The following is an 18955-nucleotide window of genomic DNA, read 5'->3' on the forward strand; positions in this document are numbered from 1 at the left end:
CACATGATACAAATGTTATAAATTGAGCTGCAGTCAGTGAGTAAAATAGGTATTTGATTCCCAAGCAAAGCATGACTTAGTACTTGGTGGAGAAACCTCTGTTGGCAAGCACAGAGGTAAGATGTTTCTTGTAGTTAGTGTAGTTAGTCATACTCAGCATTTTTCTTCCTCCAAATACGGCGAGTCAAATAAATGCCAAAGAGCTAAATTTTGATCTCATCTGACCACAGCACTTTCTCCCAATCCTTCTCTGAATCATTTAGATGTTCATTGGCAAACTTCAGATGGGCATGTACCTTCTTGAGGAGAGGGACCTTGCGGGCGCTGCAGGATTTCAATTCATGGCGACATATTATTATTATTATACAGGATTTATATAGCGCCGACAGTTTACGCAGCGCTTTACAACGACATTAGGGCAGACAGTACAAGTACAATACAATTCAATACAGGAGGAATCAGAGGGCCCTGCTCGTTAGAGCTTACAATCTAGGAGACATATTGCGTTACCAATGGTTTGTTTGGTGACTGTGGTTCCAACTGCCTTGAGATCATTCACAAAGCTCCTCCCATGTAGTTCTGGGCTGATCCCTCATATTTCTCATGATCATCCTTACCCCATGAGGCGAAACCCTGCATGGAGCTCCAGACCGAGGGCTATTGATAGTTATTTTGTATTTCTTCCATTTTCGAATAATCGCTCCAACAGTTGTCCAACAGTTGTCTCCTTTTCACCAAGCTTCTTGCTGATGGTTTTATAGCCCATTCCAGCCTTGTGCAGGTCTACAGTCTTGTCCCTGATGTCTTTTGACGGCTCTTTGGTCTTGCCCATGATGAATGGAATGGTTTGAATGGACAAAAGATAGTTGTTGTCGTTAGGAGCAACTTTTAAAATTGACAGGACTAATCTGTGTACCACATACTGTAGCCAGTCTGTGAGAGCCAGAATTGTTGTTGGTTGGTAGGGAATTAAATACCTATTTTACTCACCGAACTGCAACTCAATCTATAACATTTGTATCATGCGTTTTTTTGGGATTTTATGATAACAATTATGGACCCTTCATTTCTTTGTAAGTGGGCAAACTTACAAAATCTGCAGGGGATCAAGGTTCGCTTTTCATTTTTTTTAAGTAACAAACATGTCATGCTTGCTTCCACTGTGCAGCTCGTTTTGCACAGAGTGGCCCCGAACATTCTCTTCTGGAGTCCCTTAGGCGGCTGTCGCGGCTCCTCCCCGCATTAGATAACCCCCTAGGAGAAGCGATTTCCCGGGGGGTTACCTTGCGGGCACGTTTCCGACTACAGCATTCGCGTCCATAGACACGAATGCCGCACTCGGTCCCAAAGCCCGCATCATTGGATTTGATTGACAGCAGCGGGAACCAGTGGCTGTGCTGCTATCAAGCTATCCAATTGAGAGCCGGGAACCCCCGGGCAGAGGAAGAGCGCATCTCTGGCGTGTGAAATTCCAGGGCTCAGGTAAGTAAAACTGGGGGGCTGGGGGGCCGGTCACTGCCAGGTGTTTTTTCATCTTAAGGTGAAAAAACACGAGGGTTTACAACCACTTTAAGTTAGTCCAACAGATTCACAGGTACATCAAATGTGTGTTTTTTTTATCAGCCACAGCCGGTAGAAAAGCCTGTTTCTTTCCAGTATGGTGCAGATGGGGAATCGGAGATCTGTTTGAAGAGGTCCAACCCCCCTGCCTACTGAGTCAGATCCAGAATACTCCAATCAGCAGGGAATATGAACGTTGCCGATTGCAGAACTCAGTAGGGCACAGTAGGTAGGGTACTCAGTAGGGTGTTGAACATCTGCACTGAGACCACTGCTTCTACACAGATAACAAGGGTCCCACTCTGCAGCTGTTGGCAGGGGACAGGCCTTTCTGTTCAGAATGTGGCTCCTTTAGAAAAAAAATGAACTGTAAATTATTGTTTTACAATGCCGAGGTCTAAATAAGCCTTTAGGGTATGCTGGGTAACTTGGTAAAAACAAGTAACAGGGTGCAGGCAAAAGGAGGGCCCTCAGTGACAAGCCCTGGTGGCCAGAAAAGCCACTTGTTTACTTTTTAAATAAAAAAAAAAAAAGAAAGATAGGCGTAGTAGCGCAGTATGGGTTTTTTAAATGACTAGAAGCCTTAAGCAGGTTATGAGTCACCAGCACAAATAGTGATATCAGTACTATAGTCAGCAAGATATTTAATGTTTGACAGCAGTATGACATATTTGATCCTTGACCTCAGCATGTTGGTGACTAAGCGGTTGATCTGCAGACACTCCTTGTGTCCTCAGAGCAGACGGGTCTGGATTTTCTGTGCCAAATCACACAGCATGTCAGGTGACTCCTGCCACTGCAGTTGGGCTTCTCTTGCACTCCTCTTTTCATCTGTGTATAGAGAGCTCTTCAGTGTGAACTTGTGTGTTCTTGAAGTCATTTACTACAAGACAATATTTTACCATATAACAAACTGTTTACAGTGTGACTCAGCATGGACTAGTAAATCGTTTATGGATACCAGGAAATGTCGTAAAGCTGTGCCAAACAAAGGGACAAGCTTGTTACAATTTCCAGTTTGCAAAGAAGCATTGTTATTTTACCTTTCTTTTAGCAAGTACTTTTAATTATTTTTCAACTGCCTTTTTGTATTGCTTTTTAATTTGCTTTGTGTGTATATACAGTGTGCAGCTCTAAAAGGGAAACTATAATATTGTTTTGGGGTCAACAATACATTTTAGGCTATGTTTCCACTATTGCGTCCCCGAAGTCGTGCGATTCACACTGCGACTTTGCTATGCGATGTGTGATGCAATGTCATGTGACCGGTGAAAACCATGTGAGAACAAGTCACACTGATGTTGGAAAAAGTAGTGCAAAAACCTTTTTTTGGAGTCGCTGCAATTAGAACGGGGACCATTGAAATATTATTATTATTATTTATTATTATACAGGATTTATATAGCGCCAACAGTTTACGCAGCGCTTTACAATAAAATTACATGGGTTTTGACTTGTCATGCGACTTCACATGTGCCAAGTCGCACAACAACTCACTGTAGTGGAAACAGAGCCTAAAACTGTTATTTTGTGGCTTTATTTTACTGTGTAGTATGTGGGGAGGTGCAGCTTGGTGTGGAGTGAACAGTTGCAGAAACAGGACTGTATTGAAGTCAAAGTTCAATAAAGCACAACTACCTGGTGGGAAGATAACCCGACCACGTGCACTCACGCCATGTTGTAGCGAAGAGTATGGCAGTAGGTCTTGGGTGCGCCGACAGTGTCGGCCTTGAAGGGCTGAATGCAGCATGGCCAGTCCATGCCCACATGGTAGAGGCTTCCTGGAAGGCATGGGGTGTCCCTGCTCTTTCCCTACTCATCCGGAACCTCTCCCTGCCGCTGATTTGAGGCAGTGCCCCTTTATTGCTTTTTTTTGTGTGATTGGTTGAGCCCAGGATACCCACCCCCCCACCCAACCTGGTAAATAAAGCTTGCCTCTCTATGATTTTTAATGGTTTGAGAAAGGACTAGGAAAAGGAGTTCTGAAACACGTTACCATAGCAACCATCCTGCCCTGTGTTCCACCGTGACTCTCCTAACTTCCTGGAACATTGGTCTTGGTTTCCTCACTTACTATACGCCTTTTGCTGTCACGAGTGGCTCTTCCAGTGGACGGCTTCCATCCAATGTGGCATGGCTGCAGATAAGCTCTTTGATTTTTATATTTCTGTAAGTTTGCTTTTTAAGTGTAATAAACCCATTGATGCTGCACTTAGCTAGCACCCCCTTGTATTCCTTTATGTACACAACTTTTGACAGGGGATTCAGACCTTCCAAATTTAAATTTCTGAATGGGCAAACTCCAAAATTCTTCTCGTACATGAACAAAACTAATGATTTCTGTTTACGGTGTCCTGTTTTCATATGATAAAAATCAGATATAAAAGACAGGAAACAATAAACAACAATTTAATCTATGTTCCCACATCAAAACAAAAAATGCCTTTTTTTGCTACTCCGTTTCGACCAGCTGCAATCAATCGAGAAAAAAAATGGACGATTGCTCGTCGAATTTTTTTTATAGTGTGTACCCTACTTTTGATTTTTCTTGAGCTCTGTGTCCTCTTGTCTTGGTTATGTCCTCTCATTTATTCTCCTGGTGTCACAGAGACAGAAAGTGAGAAGAAATTTTCCTAATGAGGACACAGACAGCAATAAAAACATGGGATTCTGACAGTTAGGTCCCATTCTTTTTTTATTTATGTGCTTTGCGTTTGTGCACACACATTCCACTTTGAATGGGCTGCCATTGCATCTAAACTGACAAGAAAAAAACATGCTGTATTTTTGCATTGTGGTGCACTGCAGCTCATGTAATTGTAAATGGGCCCCTAAAGCAAAACAAAAAAAAATCTGCAAGCTGGCAGGCTTTTTATTGCTGAAGACAATACCATGCCATAGTGAAAGTGATAGGAAATATAAACCTAAAAGCTGAGTGGCCAGGTGGTGATGCACCATTGGTTGCTAGGAAGCCAGCAGCCGCTGGCATCCTAACAACCAGCCTGAGCAGGAAGTTGCGACTTTTACCCGTGTTAGCAATACTGCTGCTAAATGTATAATTCCCTGCTTCACTTAGAGGTTTGGCTCAGCAGGTGGGTGAACACCCCATTTCGTTCACTTGGTCCCATGCAAAGTTCAGACCATAATCTACTTTTGGCCAAATCTGAAGCTCATCCCTAGTCATCTCATGTGCTATGGAGCAGAGCATGACTAGCTGCTAGATCTGTCCCTGCTGTGGTTGGTTTTATAGGTCTCTGAAACAAGTTTAGGAAATTAAACTAGTTGCATTTAGAAATGCATTATTCCTAAATAACATTTATTGGGAAATTAAAGGGATTAGAAATATGTTGTTTACATCCAAGTATTACATCTCGTTAGTACATAGTACAGATTATTATATACATTATTCCACCTAAAGAAACAGATGTTATGTGCTATATACTCAGTTATATTTTGTAGTTGAATTGGTTATTAGTTTGTTAACCTATGAGCAAGTGGCTAACCACAAACTAATTGCACATTTTTGTTTCTATGTTTTTTTTATTTCTCTTAGATCAATTGGGAGGTCACTGCTAACGAGACTAACATATGTCACAGCAAAGGAAAAAATATTCAGGTATTTCTCCTCTCTTTTTTTGTGTGGTGAGTTTTTGTATTTAGCTTGAGGATAAAATGAACCTACGAGCACACCAAGTGCTGCAGATGGAAAGACTAGTTGCCAATGTCAGGACTGTGCTTTGCGTGCCAAGCCTGCAGGTGTCTGCCTGTTTTTATTTTCACAAGGTTCCTTATCTGTTAGCATTTGTGTGTTTCTTCCAATTCACTACTTGGTTATCTTACTTTAAATCAAATTAACGTGACACTAAAGCTTTGTTTTTAAAAAAAAAAATAAAAAATAACAAACATGTCATACTTACCTCCACTGTGCAGCTCGTTTTGTACAGAGTGGCCACGAACATCCTCTCTCTCGGGGGATTAACTTGCAGGCGCGCTCCCGAGTCATTCATTCGGCGTCCATAGAAGCCGAATGTATGACTCGGCCCGCCCCCCGGGTCATTGGATTTAATTGACAGCAGTGGGAGCCAATGGCTGCACTGCTATCAATCCATCCAATCAGGAACCGAGACACCGGCTTTTGCTGGTGTGCTCGTTCCCGGTGTTCTGCCGAGAAAGTTCCGCTCGGCGGCTAAGTTCCCCCCTGCCTGCCTACTGCCTGCGCAGTAGGAACCGGCGGAAATAGCCGAAGCGGAATAGCTGAAAATCAGCTGTACACGGCGGCTGTAAAAATGACGCCTCGCAGGCTTGCTTCGCTCGCCACGCTTCGGGCACGGCCTCGCTTCGCTCGGCTCTTTTAGATTCCCCCTCTAGGTCCACTTGGATGGTGGGGAAGGAACCTGGACCCAGAGCGCAGGCGCCGTGTACAGCTGATTGAAGCGTTTGAGCTTCGGCTATCTCCGGCGGCTGACAGTAGTCCGTACTGCGCAGGCGCTGCGCCTGCGCAGTACAGGGGGGGAACTTATCCGCCGAGGGAACATTCTCGGCAAGACACCGGAACGAGATAGAGGGGGTACAGGTAAGTAAAACGGGGGGGGGGGGCTGCAGCATTACAGGTTTAAAACCCCTTTAACTCCTTAATATTTCCCAAAGTTCTACGTATATTCTGCTGAATATCCCAAATTGCTTTTATTTAATTCTGCTCATTAAGCATGTTTAAAGCCTAATTCCAGATATATTTTTTTTAATTTTGGTTAGAGTTAAAATTTCTTGTCTGTGACCCCACTGGGGAGATTTTTTCTTTTGTGTCCCTGTGACACCTATACTAGAAATTAGGGGAGCAGTTGTCCCATGGACAGGAATGCACAGAAAGTAATGCCTCATGTATGCAGGTGTTAGAAAAAGCCACTACCAACGCCAGGAAAAAGCAGCTGTAAAAACAAGCTTTTTGCAGCGTTTCCCTGCCTCTATTCAAAATCCATGGTTCCCTATGAAACCCGTCTACTTATTTGACTTTCAGTCCATTGATTTGAATAGATGTCACATGCAAGTTGGATTATGATAATCGGACTTGTGGTGCGACTTGTACTCTGAGTATCTTGAAAGGAACCCCACGCCAAAGTTTTTTAAAAATATGGTGTGGGGTCCCCTCCAAGATCCATACCTTGCCCTCCGAGTCTGGTATGGGTCTTGAAAGGGAACCCTATGCCAAAATGGGGTGAAAAAAACTGCCCCCCATCAGTCTGGTATGGATTTTAAGGGGAAACCCCACCCCCCCAAAAAAAATGGCGTGGGGTCCAAAATCCATACCAGGCTCTTATCCGAGCACAAAGCCCAGCAGGACAGAAAAGGGGGGGGCATCGACCGAGCACCCCCCGTGGACAATTCCAGGCCACACGCCCTTAACATGGGGGGCGTGGGTGCTTTGGGGCAGGGGGGACGTATTCGAATCTGGAAGCCCCTTTAACAAGGGGGCTCCAGATCCCGCTTCAAAGTGAATGAGTATGTTGTACATTGTACCCCTACCCATTCACCCCCAAAAAAAGGCAGTGTAAGTAAAAATAAGAGACGATTTTGACAAGTCCTAAAAATTTTCCTCCGGTCCGGTCTTCTCCCTCTGGTATTCTTTTTCCGGTCTTCTTCCTCCGGTCTTCTCCACCATTGCTGTCTTCTCCACCACTGCTGTCTCCTGTCTTTGTGCCAGCTCCACTTTATAGCATTTATAGCATTTTTATTATTTTTTTTTTTTTTTACTAGTAATGGCATTAATCTGCGATTTTTATCGGGACTGCGACATTATGGCGGACACATCGGACACTTTTGGCACATTTTTGGGACCATTGGCATTTATACAGCGATCAGTGCTATAAAAATGCAGATTACTGTATAAATGTCACTGGTAGGGAAGAGATTAACACTAGGGAATGATCAAGGGGTTAACTGTGTTCCCTGTGTGTGTTTCTAACTGTAGGGGAGGGGACTGACCTAGAAGAAATTACAGATCGTGATTCCTAGCTATTAGGAACTCACGATCTGTCTCTCCTCACAGAACAGAACAGGGATTTGTGTTTTTTATACACACGTCCCTGTTCTGCCTCTTGTGCCTGCGATCGCTCGTGGCCAGCGGTCATTGCGACCGTCGACCACGAGCATCAGCACCCCCACAGTGCAGCGCCTGCTATCCCGCTTAAAGGAGCTGACGTGTAGCTATAAGGGCTCGCAGGATTGTGACAACCTGCCACAGTATAATGACGGCGGCTGGTTGGCAAGCGGTTAAACATGCTTAATGGGCAGAATTAACCCCCCAAAAAAGGCAGTGTAGTGTAAATAAAAACAAGACGGTTTTGAAAAGTAATTTATTAAAAATCCTCCTGGTCTGTTGCAAAGTGGAAAACTGTTTTGTGGTCAAACGCTCCCAAATTTGACATGCTTTTTGGCAGCTTGCACATCTGGAAAGGCACCGTCAATGCTGAAAGATATTTGCAGCTTATGCTCCCACCCAGGCAACATCGTTTTCTGGGAAGGCCTTGCATTATTTAGCAGGACAATGCTAAACCTCATACTGCATCTATGACAGCATGGCTTCGTAGTAGAAGAGTCCAAATGCTTAAATGACCTGCCTGCAGTGCAGACCTTTCACCAGCTGAACATATTTGGCTCATCTTGAAATGGAAAATAGGACAAAGAAGATCCAGGACTGTTGAGCAGTTAGAATCTTATATCAGGCAAAAATGGAACAACATTCCTCTCCCAAAACTCCAGCAATGGATCTCCTCAGTTCCCAGGCGTTTACAGAGTATTGTTAAATGCAGAGTGGATGCTACATCGTGGTAAACATGACATGGCCCCGTCCTAACTTTTTTGAGACGTGTTAGCTGTCATCAATTTCAGAATTACCTAATTTTTTTCTTAGTGATGCATTTTCTCCATTTAAACGTTTGATATGTTTTCTATCGTGAATAAAATATGGTTTTGAGATTTGCAATTGCATTCCGTTTTTATATAGATTTTACACAGCATCCCAACTTTTTTTGGAATTGGAGTTTTAAGATGTGTCTTCAGAAAGGTCTGTGAGAGGCAAGTGTAACGTGTCAATCACACTTACCTCTGTGCTGTTCTTTCCAAGATACAGCTCCTGGAACAATCTGATGCTGGCACAGCGGTGGCATGAGCTGCTTTTTGATCCCTGTGTTTTTTGCTTCTTGTACTTGTCTGTTTGTTTTCTGTTAATGAAAAGACATGTTTATTTTTTTTTATATGTCCTACATGTTTTATCCCCTTTATTTTCTATAAATATTTATTCATATGTTCCTTTTACCATTTTATAATAAATATCTGGAGGAAGTGAATGCTTTAATGTCTGTCCATGTTCATTGCACATCTCTGAGAAGCGCGTGTTCAGGCCGCTGTGCGAGCTAGACTGTTTAATGTAAGATTAGTTTGTCTCTTTAGCAGAATTTAGTGCTCTGGTGTTGGAACATAATAATTTTGCTTTTTTTTCTCCCTGCAGACCGAGTGCTTCAACCATATAAGGCTTTTGCAGAGATTTAATGAAACCCACCTGTATGTCTGCGGGACGCATGCCTTTGCTCCACAATGCTGCTACATTGTAAGTACACCCTGACCTTTCAATTTATCTGCTGTTAAACTATGAGAGTGGATCATTACCTGTTTTTGGACTAAACCTTTTTAAAAGGTGACTTCTTTACGGTGTAAAAAATTAGAACATAGCAGAGTTTCAAGTGAATTTTCAGTTTTTAAAAAACAAATACCAACCTAAACAGGAATGTTGGCCATGCACAAAACAATTTGGTGCCTCTCAGTCAGCAATCATTTCCTACTTTCCAGTAACCAAATGAATAAACATGGGTTGGAAATTGATTGAACCCACCTTGTTCCAACTCTAATGCCCCGTACACACGGTCGGACTTTGTTCGGACATTCCGACAACGAAATCCTAGGATTTTTTCCGACGGATGTTGGCTCAAACTTGTCTTGCATACATACGGTCACACAAAGTTGTTGGAAAATCCAATCGTTCTAAACGCGGTGACGTAAAACACGTACGTCGGGACTATAAACAGGGCAGTGGCCAATAGCTTTCATCTCTTTATTTATTCTGAGCATGTGTGGCACTTTGTCCGTCGGATTTGTGTACACACGATCGGAATTTCCGACAACGGATTTTGTTGTCGGAAAATTTTATATCCTGCTCTCAAACTTTGTGTGTCGGAAAATCCGATGGAAAATGTGTGATGGAGCCTACACACGGTCAGAATTTCCGACAACAAAGTCCTATCACACATTTTCCATCGGAAAATCCGACCGTGTGTACGGGGCATAATAGTTTCTTTGGTTTTCCATACTAGTTTTTAAGGCTTTAACCATTGCTGTTATTGGATAAACATTAGTTGGTTAGCTGTACTGTTCCAGTCCATAGTTCCCAACTGTCCATCATGTGGATCAACAAATGTGTTTTCCTGCACTTAAACCTTTCACCCAGCTTCTAACTATTGAACTTATTTTAAAAAGTACATATAAAGGAAAAGCAGTAGTTGGGGAAAAAAAAGCACCTGTGTATTAATTGGTTTTTGAGCTTAGGAGCATGAAAGGGCTGTACCATTTTCCTGCATATTCTGTGCTAGAAGATGTCCATCTGTCCATGTCATCTCAGCAGGTTGGGAGGTATGCTTATCTATACCAGCATTATTATGATATAGATATATGATAACAGATGTGGAAATACGGGGCAATTTAGGTAACAGCGATCACAGGTCAATTAGTTTCAGTATAAATCACACAAATAGGAGACATGAAGGGAACACAAAGACACTGAATTTCAAAAGAGCCAACTTCCCTAAACTACAAACCTTGCTAAAAGGCATAAATTGGGATAAAATATTAGGAACAAAGAATACGGAGGAGAGATGGGTTTGCTTTAAGAGCATATTAAATAAGGGCATTAGCCAATGTATCCCATTGGGTAATAAATTTAAAAGAGCGAACAAACATCCTGGATGGCTTAACTCCAATGTAAAAATGCATATAAAAGCAAAGGAGAAGGCCTTCAAAATATACAAGGTTGAGGGATCATCCACAGCATTCAGAATTTATAAAGAATGCAATAAGAAATGTAAGGGTGCAATTAGGATGGCTAAGATAGAACATGAAAGACACATAGCGGAGGAGAGCAAAAAAAATCCCAAGAAATTCTTTAGGTATGTAAACAGTAAAAAAGGGAGGACAGACCATATTGGCCCCATAAAGAATGAGGAAGGACATCTGGTTACAAAGGATGGGGAGATGGCAAAGGTATTGAATTTATTCTTCTCCTCAATCTTCACGAGTGAATCGGGGGGCTTCAGTAACCAAAACTGCAGTGTTTATCCTCATGACACAACACAGGAAGCACCTACATGGTTAACAGAGGACGGAATTAAAATTAGACTTGAGAAACTTAACATTAATAAATCACTGGGACCAGATGGCTTGCATCTGAGGGTACTTAGGGAACTCAGTCAGGTGATTGCCAGACCGTTGTTCCTAATTTTTACAGACAGTCTATTGACTGGAATGGTACCAGCTGATTGGAGAAAAGCCAATGTAGCACCAATATTTAAAAAGGGCCCAAAAAACATCCCTGGGAATTACAGACCAGTTAGCCTAACATCAATAGTATGTAAACTCTTGGAGGGGATGATAAGGGACTATATACAAGATTTTAGTAATAAGAATGATATCATTAGCAGTAATCAGCATGGATTCATGAAGAATCGTTCTTGCCAAACCAATCTATTAACCTTCTATGAGGAGGTGAGTTGCCATCTAGATAAAGGAAGGCCCGTAGACGTGGTGTATCTGGATTTTGCAAAAGCATTTGACACAGTTCCCCATAAACGTTTACTGTACAAAATAAGGTGCGTTGGCATGGACCATAGGGTGAGTACATGGATTGAAAACTGGCTACAAGGGCGTGTTCAGAGGGTGGTGATAAATGGGGAGTACTCAGAATGGTCAGGGGTGGGTAGTGGGGTTCCCCAGGGTTCTGTGCTGGGACCAATCCTATTTAATTTGTTCATAAACGACCTGGAGGATGGGATAAACAGTTCAATCTCTGTATTTGCAGACGATACTAAGCTAAGCAGGGCAATAACTTCTCCGCAGGATGTGGAAATCTTGCAAAAAGACCTGAACAAATTAATGGGGTGGGCGACTACATGGCAAATGAGGTTCAATGTAGAAAAATGTAAAATAATGCATTTGGGTGGCAAAAATATGAATGCAATCTATACACTGGGGGGAGAACCTCTGGGGGAATCTAGGATGGAAAAGGACCTGGGGGTCCTAGTGGATGATAGGCTCAGCAATGGCATGCAATGCCAAGCTGCTGCTAATAAAGCAAACAGAATATTGGCATGCATTAAAAGGGGGATCAACTGCAGAGATAAAACGATAATTCTCCCGCTCTACAAGACTCTGGTCCGCCCGCACCTGGAGTATGCTGTCCAGTTCTGGGCACCAGTCCTCAGGAGGGACGTACTGGAAATGGAGCGAGAACAAAGAAGGGCAACAAAGCTAATAAAGGGTCTGGAGGATCTTCGTTATGAGGAAAGGTTGCGAGCACTGAACTTATTCTCTCTGGAGAAGAGACGCTTGAGAGGGGATATGATTTCAATTTACAAATACTGTACTGGTGACCCCACAATAGGGATAAAACTTTTTCGCAGAAGAGAGTTTAATAAGACTCGTGGCCACTCATTACAATTAGAAGAAAAGAGGTTTAACCTTAAACTACGTAGAGGGTTCTTTACTGTAAGAGCGGCAAGGATGTGGAATTCCCTTCCACAGGCGGTGGTCTCAGCGGGGAGCATTGATGGCTTCAAGAAACTATTAGATAATCACCTGAATGACCGCAATATACAGGGATATGTAATGTAATACTGACACATAATCACACACATAGGTTGGACTTGATGGACTTGTGTCTTTTTTCAACCTCACCTACTATGTAACTATGTAACTATGTACAGAATGTTTGTCATTCAAAGAGCTACTGTGGATTATACAATTAATGATGCCCATCAACCAATGCCCTGGTTGATGGTGCCTGCGATAGGTTATTGATCCTTTGCATAGTATTAGTGTAAACACATTGGGGGTTATTTACAAAAGGCAAATCCACTTTGCACTACAGTGCACTTGGAAGTGTAGTCGCTGTAAATCCGTGGGGAAGCTCTGAAATGAGGGGAAGCTCTGCTGATTTTATTATCCAATCATGTGCAAGCTAAAATGCTGTTTATTTTCCTTGCATGTCCCCCTCGGATCTACAGCGACTGCACTTTCAAGTTCACTTGCAGTGCACTTGTAGTGCAAAGTGGATTTGCCTTTCGTAAATAACCCCCATTTTATTGATTCTGCTATGAGCTGAGCGCATTAAAAAAAAACTCCCTAAACATAGGGATTTGTACAGGGATAACTTCACAATGTGCCCCCAGGGAGATAACTTGCTTTAGGGAATAGGTAGCTTTACTGGTACTCTATATAAGAAATAAAACTGGAGCATAGTGGGTAGAACAGTTTAGTTATAATTTAGTTACATGGTAGTTTTATTAGCGTTTAGGCCCCATTCACATTTGCAAATAGCCCGTCTTGGGATCAAACATGCCCAATTCCCCCTATAGGAAACAGCTTCCTATGGAGGCACATGGTGGGAGAGAGGAGCCAGGAGCGCTAGCAGGGGACCCAACCAGAGAACGATCAAGGCTGCTCTGTACAAAACCATTGCACAGAGCAGGTAAGTATGACATGTTTGTTATTTTAATTAAAAAAATATTTAAAGCTTTAAAATCACTTTAACGTGTGCTTTGCTTTGCACATATTGGAATGTTTGCTTGCATAGGTTAAAAATTATCACTGTAGAACCCAACTTTAAACACATTTACATTTTGATAGCCCTCTGACACCTTGGGATAAATATTTGTGTGAGCAGTGCACACTGCTTGTTAATTTTTTCTGCTCCTTTTAAAATGTATTTCGCATTCTGTGATTTAGACTAAAAGAATTTTAACAGGCTGTGCTCAAGCCACAACCTTACCTTTGTTTGAAATGGCCAAAACCGTCTTGTGTAAATGAAAGAGAAAATGTTAAAAGCTGTAGTTAAAACAGTCAAAATAAAGTGAGTTTTACTTAAACAGTGTGTAAATAATGGTTAGCGAGCGACAGGCGGGTGGCTTGTAGACAGCATGCCCACACATCTTCATCTTGTAATCATGAGTAGTCAGTGGTCTGACCTTTATCTGTACTCTGATTGCATCTCCTTCCATATTGTAGAGCGGCATGTGAACTATAAACTTTATGTTCTAGCCAGTACAAAGATATCCCCTATTTACATTTGTATTGCTGGTTCTGCAATTTTAGAACAATTTTATTCTTTTATCCAGTAAAGTAAACAGAGACTGCGAAAAATGTTTGTGAAAACGTCACATACGTTCATTTCTCTCTTAACTTTAATCCCCTTAAAAAGCCAAAATACCTTCATTGTAAAAGACATTTTGCTTTAGGCCAAAGATGGATATAAATATAATTTACTTTATTAAATTGCTGAATTTTTAATGCAATGGCAAGAAGCAAAGCATAGACTAGCTACTGTGTAAAATTGTATCATGAAATTCATAATATCCTGCCCATCTGTTAGAAGTATTGAAATTTTTAGTGTGCTATCTGTTTCTTGTATGTTAATGTGGCTAGAAGCAAGAAAGGGTTGGTGACCTCCAGACCTCGGAATTACTCAAGTATACAGATCAGGAGATCTAACTTCACTCTCTGAATGCTTGTCCAAGATAACTGAACCAAGCGTGAGATACAGCCAGACATCTTGCATTTTTAGAAAGTACAGAAGGCTGTCCTACAGAATTGTGAAAATGAAAACAGTGCTACTCGCAGGGTTATCCTATTGCCATTGCTATCCAATAGTATTGTATTGATGTTGGTATAGGTCAGCCTTTCTCAACCTTTTCAACACAGAGGAACACATGAAATACCTTTCCAATCTCAGGGATCCCCTGTTAAAAATCACTATATCTACAACTCACAATACATTAGTGTGATAGCTAGTGGGAAGAATGCCCCTTACACCTGTGGGCATTGGGAAAAATGACCCCCCTTAAAGATAGCTAAAATCTATGATGTCATTTGGAACTTATCTGAGAGGTAGAAATTGCTTATTGCTCAAGGAACCCCTAGCAACCTCTGGAGGAACCCTGGTTGAGAAACCCTGGTATAGGTGATCAGTTTACCAGGTTACTTGGCTGCCAGACCAGCTGCAACGAGATTTCTGCAGACTACCATACTACATAAAATACTGTTCAGTTTCAGTACTTTTCAACAATATTCAAGATTCAGTCAATATTTAGTCCTTATACATTGTTTCCTATTGCAAGCCTCGATGAACAAAGGTGTTTTTAGGCCTCTGAAATGTGTTAGCTACTCCTTTTGATTGTCCCTCTAACCCTTACTGGAATAAAATCATATCTGGACTATTGAATATTTGTGTAATTCCCAAATTCTTATTCTGTCTTGTAAGCTTGTGGCAATATAGCAAACAGAAAAGGAAAGCTCCAGTATTAAAAGTTTATATAATGTAAGGACATTAGCCTAATGCCTGTTTAGTATGGATAGAGGCATCAATTGATTTTCTTTTGCTCAGCCCCCTGGCTGAAAAAATGAACTTTAGGTGTGTATGGTCATCCTTAATATATACAGTATTTCCTGGCAATCCTATGTAGAGCTGCAACTGTAGGTCACACCTAATATATTATGTGTCTGTTGAAAGCATGGCCTGGGGTGAGTGATGAACACTGTGATATACTTGTGTGTGTGATGTAGTGATAGAGACTGGAAATCCATGTTTTTCTTCTTCTTGTTCCTTAGTTCACATGACCATTAACTCTTTAAACCTGTCGTAATTAATAAGAGTGCTACACTGGGGCATTGTAGGAATGTGACAGAACCAGCCAAGCATGGCGGGAGTGTGATGTGAGATTAGCCGAGGGATGTCTGTGCTGCAGACTGTTTGTCTAGAAAATATCTTGGTGTTTGTATGTGTGTGCTTTTCAGCTTTTTGTATGCTAATGCTATTCATGTTAGTATCTGTATTCCTAACAGTTTGTGGTAACTTACAATGGCTGATATGCAACTCAAAATAGTATCTCTAAAGGACATAGGTCAAGGTTGGACATTGTAAAAAAATGTTTTGAACTGGATGGATTTTTGGTGAGCAGATTCACAACTTTATTCTTCCAACATCGACTGAGGATAGTCCACCCACAACCTCTTCTTGCATGCATTTTGCCCTCTGCTTGGTCTTAGCAGGTTTTGGGTGGAGTATCCTGCGCTAAAGCATGGAGAAGGTGAGTAGTAATTGGGGAACTTTGATTATTGCAGCAAGGAGGATGGTGGGAAATAGATGAAAGGGCCAAGAACTGTAAGTATTTCTTCTTCTGTGGTCAAGTCTGAGTGACGTGCTAGCATTTGGATTCCGGTGTGTACTCTGTAGATCATAGAATCAAACACTCTATGAATCCAACCCCGGTACAGATTACAAACCTCACATGTCATAGCTTCCTTACTTTTACCTAACTGATTTTCGGCTCCCCCAGCAGATAGCGCTGCCCCATGCTCTTGGGGTGGCCTATCCCAAGGCATCCTCACATTCAGTGTAGGGCTATGGACCCTGCCCTGATGAGAAGACCTTAGACCACCAAAGCATGGGGTGGAAAAGACTGCCGGGACTGGTCTAATAGGGCGTACACACGGTCGGACTTTGTTCGGACATTCCGACAACAAAATCCTAGGATTTTTTCCGACGGATGTCGGCTCAAACTTGTCTTGCATACACACGGTCACACAAAGTTGTCGGAAAATCCGATCGTTCTAAACGCGGTGACGTAAAACACATACGTCGGGACTATAAACGGGGCAGTGGCCAATAGCTTTCATCTCTTTATTTATTCTGAGCATGCGTGGCACTTTGTCCTTCGGATTTGTGTACACACGATCGAAATTTCCGACAACGGATTTTGTTGTCGGAAAATTTTATCTCCTGCTCTCCAACTTTGTGTGTCGGAAAATCCGAGGGAAAATGTCCGATGGAGCCCACACACAGTCGGAATTTCCGACAACACGCTCCGATCGGACATTTTCCATCGGAAAATCCGACCGTGTGTACGGGGCATCACAATGTAGAGTAGCCTTCATGAGCAAAGGATCAGTTAAGCAAGAGCAACCATGTCCATTTCTCCTCTTTTTTAATCGTTGTTGAAGGAGTGTACCTACTGTCTGGCAATTTCTCTGTTTGAAGATGTAAAAAAAAAAAAAAATACATATTAGACATTTCCTGCACTCTTACTAATTTTGCCCTAAAGATAACTGGCCCCGTTCTGAGTTCTTCCTAGAGACACAGACAAACAATCTTAATAAACTTGCAATTTTCTCTTTCACTCTACCTGCTTGGTGGATAAATTTAATTCTACCACTTCTCTGCTTTCCCTGTCTCCTGCCCCCTAACCCCTTGCATCCGCTTTCATTTTTTTCTCTAGTTTGTCTTCAGTGAAGTAAAAATGTAATTCTCAAAAATAAGCAGCGAATTAGGAAATTTTTGGTATGACACCAAATAGACACTAAAAGTATACAAAATATTTTTATTGTGCTTTCCTTAAATTAGAGCTCTTAAGTGCTTATAAAAATAATCTGGTTCTAATATATTACATAATCATTTAAATCAGCATTGTTCTAGACATCACACAGACTCCTGCACATGCAGATATGTATCCAACATTTTTCTTGGAACAAAGTCCTCTTTTTCAATTCAGAATTTTTATTGTGGTTTCAAACAATATTGACAAGCACTTAAACAAAGATAGTACATTTTAGAGTACTATTAGATCTGAACTGTATAATGGAAGCCTAGTAGGCCCTCAATTAACAAGATGGTACAGGAATATATAATCTGTTTTAGCAGCTGAATCTGAACTAGAAGTAATCAAAGTCCACTTTTTCAAGGGTGCTAATACTGCTCAAATGATAAAACATATCTTCTAGAAAGACAACTTAATGTAGGTTACAAGCATATTGTATATGTCATAACATGCCCAAATCATATCTTTTCTTTAACTGTAAAGTGATGTGTTTTACCTTGGCGTGCAAGATCATAGTGGAAAAGTTTCAGAACCTTTGCACTAGGTTATCCAAGTTTAAATGCCTGAAGCCCCCTTACAAGCATAAACATCATCCATTGTCAGTTTAAAGGGCAGCAAATATGAGAAAGCAGAGACTTGCTTTGGGTTGGACAATCCCCAAATATTAGGGTGTTGCTTATGAGTCTGATTCGAATGCAGAAAACAAGATTAGCAGAACAAACCGCAAACTTCAGGTGCCATTGAATCAAGCTTTGTCAGTAAGCCTAAATTAAACCTGCATTTTGACCAGTACTTTCAGGTATGGAGGAACTATGTGACAATGCTGAACAGATTGAACAAAGCACAGGTTCACCCTAATATGTATGCTTAGTACAGGGGGTTCTTGTTGAAACACCAGGTAATTATTATATATGGATACTGCAGCATTAATGAAGGCAGTTTCAGGTATTTATAATAAAACCAATGTGCTTTCTACTGCAAAGTGCAAAGAACAACCACAAATAAAAGTTTGCTAATAGATTAGGGAAAGATTAATTTTTAATGGTTGCTATGTTGCTATGTTACTGCACATTAATCTATTCTTGATTAAATATGTTTTCAAGTGATAACTTAAAATATGTATGTATATATATATATATATATATATATATATATATACACACACAGTGGGGACGGAAAGTATTCAGACCCCCTTAAATTTTTCACTCTTTTTCAAATACTGGGCAAAGGGTCTGAATAATTAGGACCATGTGATATTTCAGTTTTTCTTTCTTTATTAAATCTGCAAAAATGTCAACAATTCTGTGTTTTTCTGTCAATATGTTATAACTCTTTGTTATATTGCAGCCATTTGCTAAAATCATTTAAGTTCATTTTTTCCTAAGTAATGTACACACAGCACCCCATATTGTCAGGAAAAACACAGAATTGTTGACATTTTTGCAGATTTATTAAAAAAGAAAAACTGAAATATCACATGGTCCTAAGTATTCAGACCCTTTGCTCAGTATTTAGTAGAAGCACCCTTTTGATCTAATACAGCCATGAGTCTTTTGGGGAAAAATGCAACAAGTTTTTCACACCTGGATTTGGGGATCCTCTGCCATTCCTCCTTGCATATCCTCTCCAGTTCTGTCAGGTTGGATGGTAAACGTTGGACAGCCATTTTTAGGTCTCTCCAGAGATGCTCAATTGGGCTTAAGTCA

At 41.3% G+C, this 18955-nt stretch overlaps 1 protein-coding gene across 2 annotated transcripts in view; it reads left to right on the plus strand.

Annotated features, from left to right (window-relative positions):
* The window catches only part of SEMA4G (semaphorin 4G), a 309056-nt gene that overhangs the window by 152777 nt on the left and 137324 nt on the right, over positions 1-18955 (plus strand). For both annotated transcript variants that reach the window (XM_073596158.1, XM_073596157.1), the window contains exons 4-5: positions 5114-5176; positions 9065-9163. In XM_073596158.1, coding sequence (XP_073452259.1) covers positions 5114-5176; positions 9065-9163 — 162 coding nt within the window. The remainder of the gene's footprint in view (positions 1-5113; positions 5177-9064; positions 9164-18955) is intronic.

Source organism: Aquarana catesbeiana, linkage group LG08 (assembly GCF_042186555.1).
Source record: "Aquarana catesbeiana isolate 2022-GZ linkage group LG08, ASM4218655v1, whole genome shotgun sequence".
Taxonomy (NCBI): Eukaryota; Metazoa; Chordata; class Amphibia; order Anura; family Ranidae; genus Aquarana; species Aquarana catesbeiana.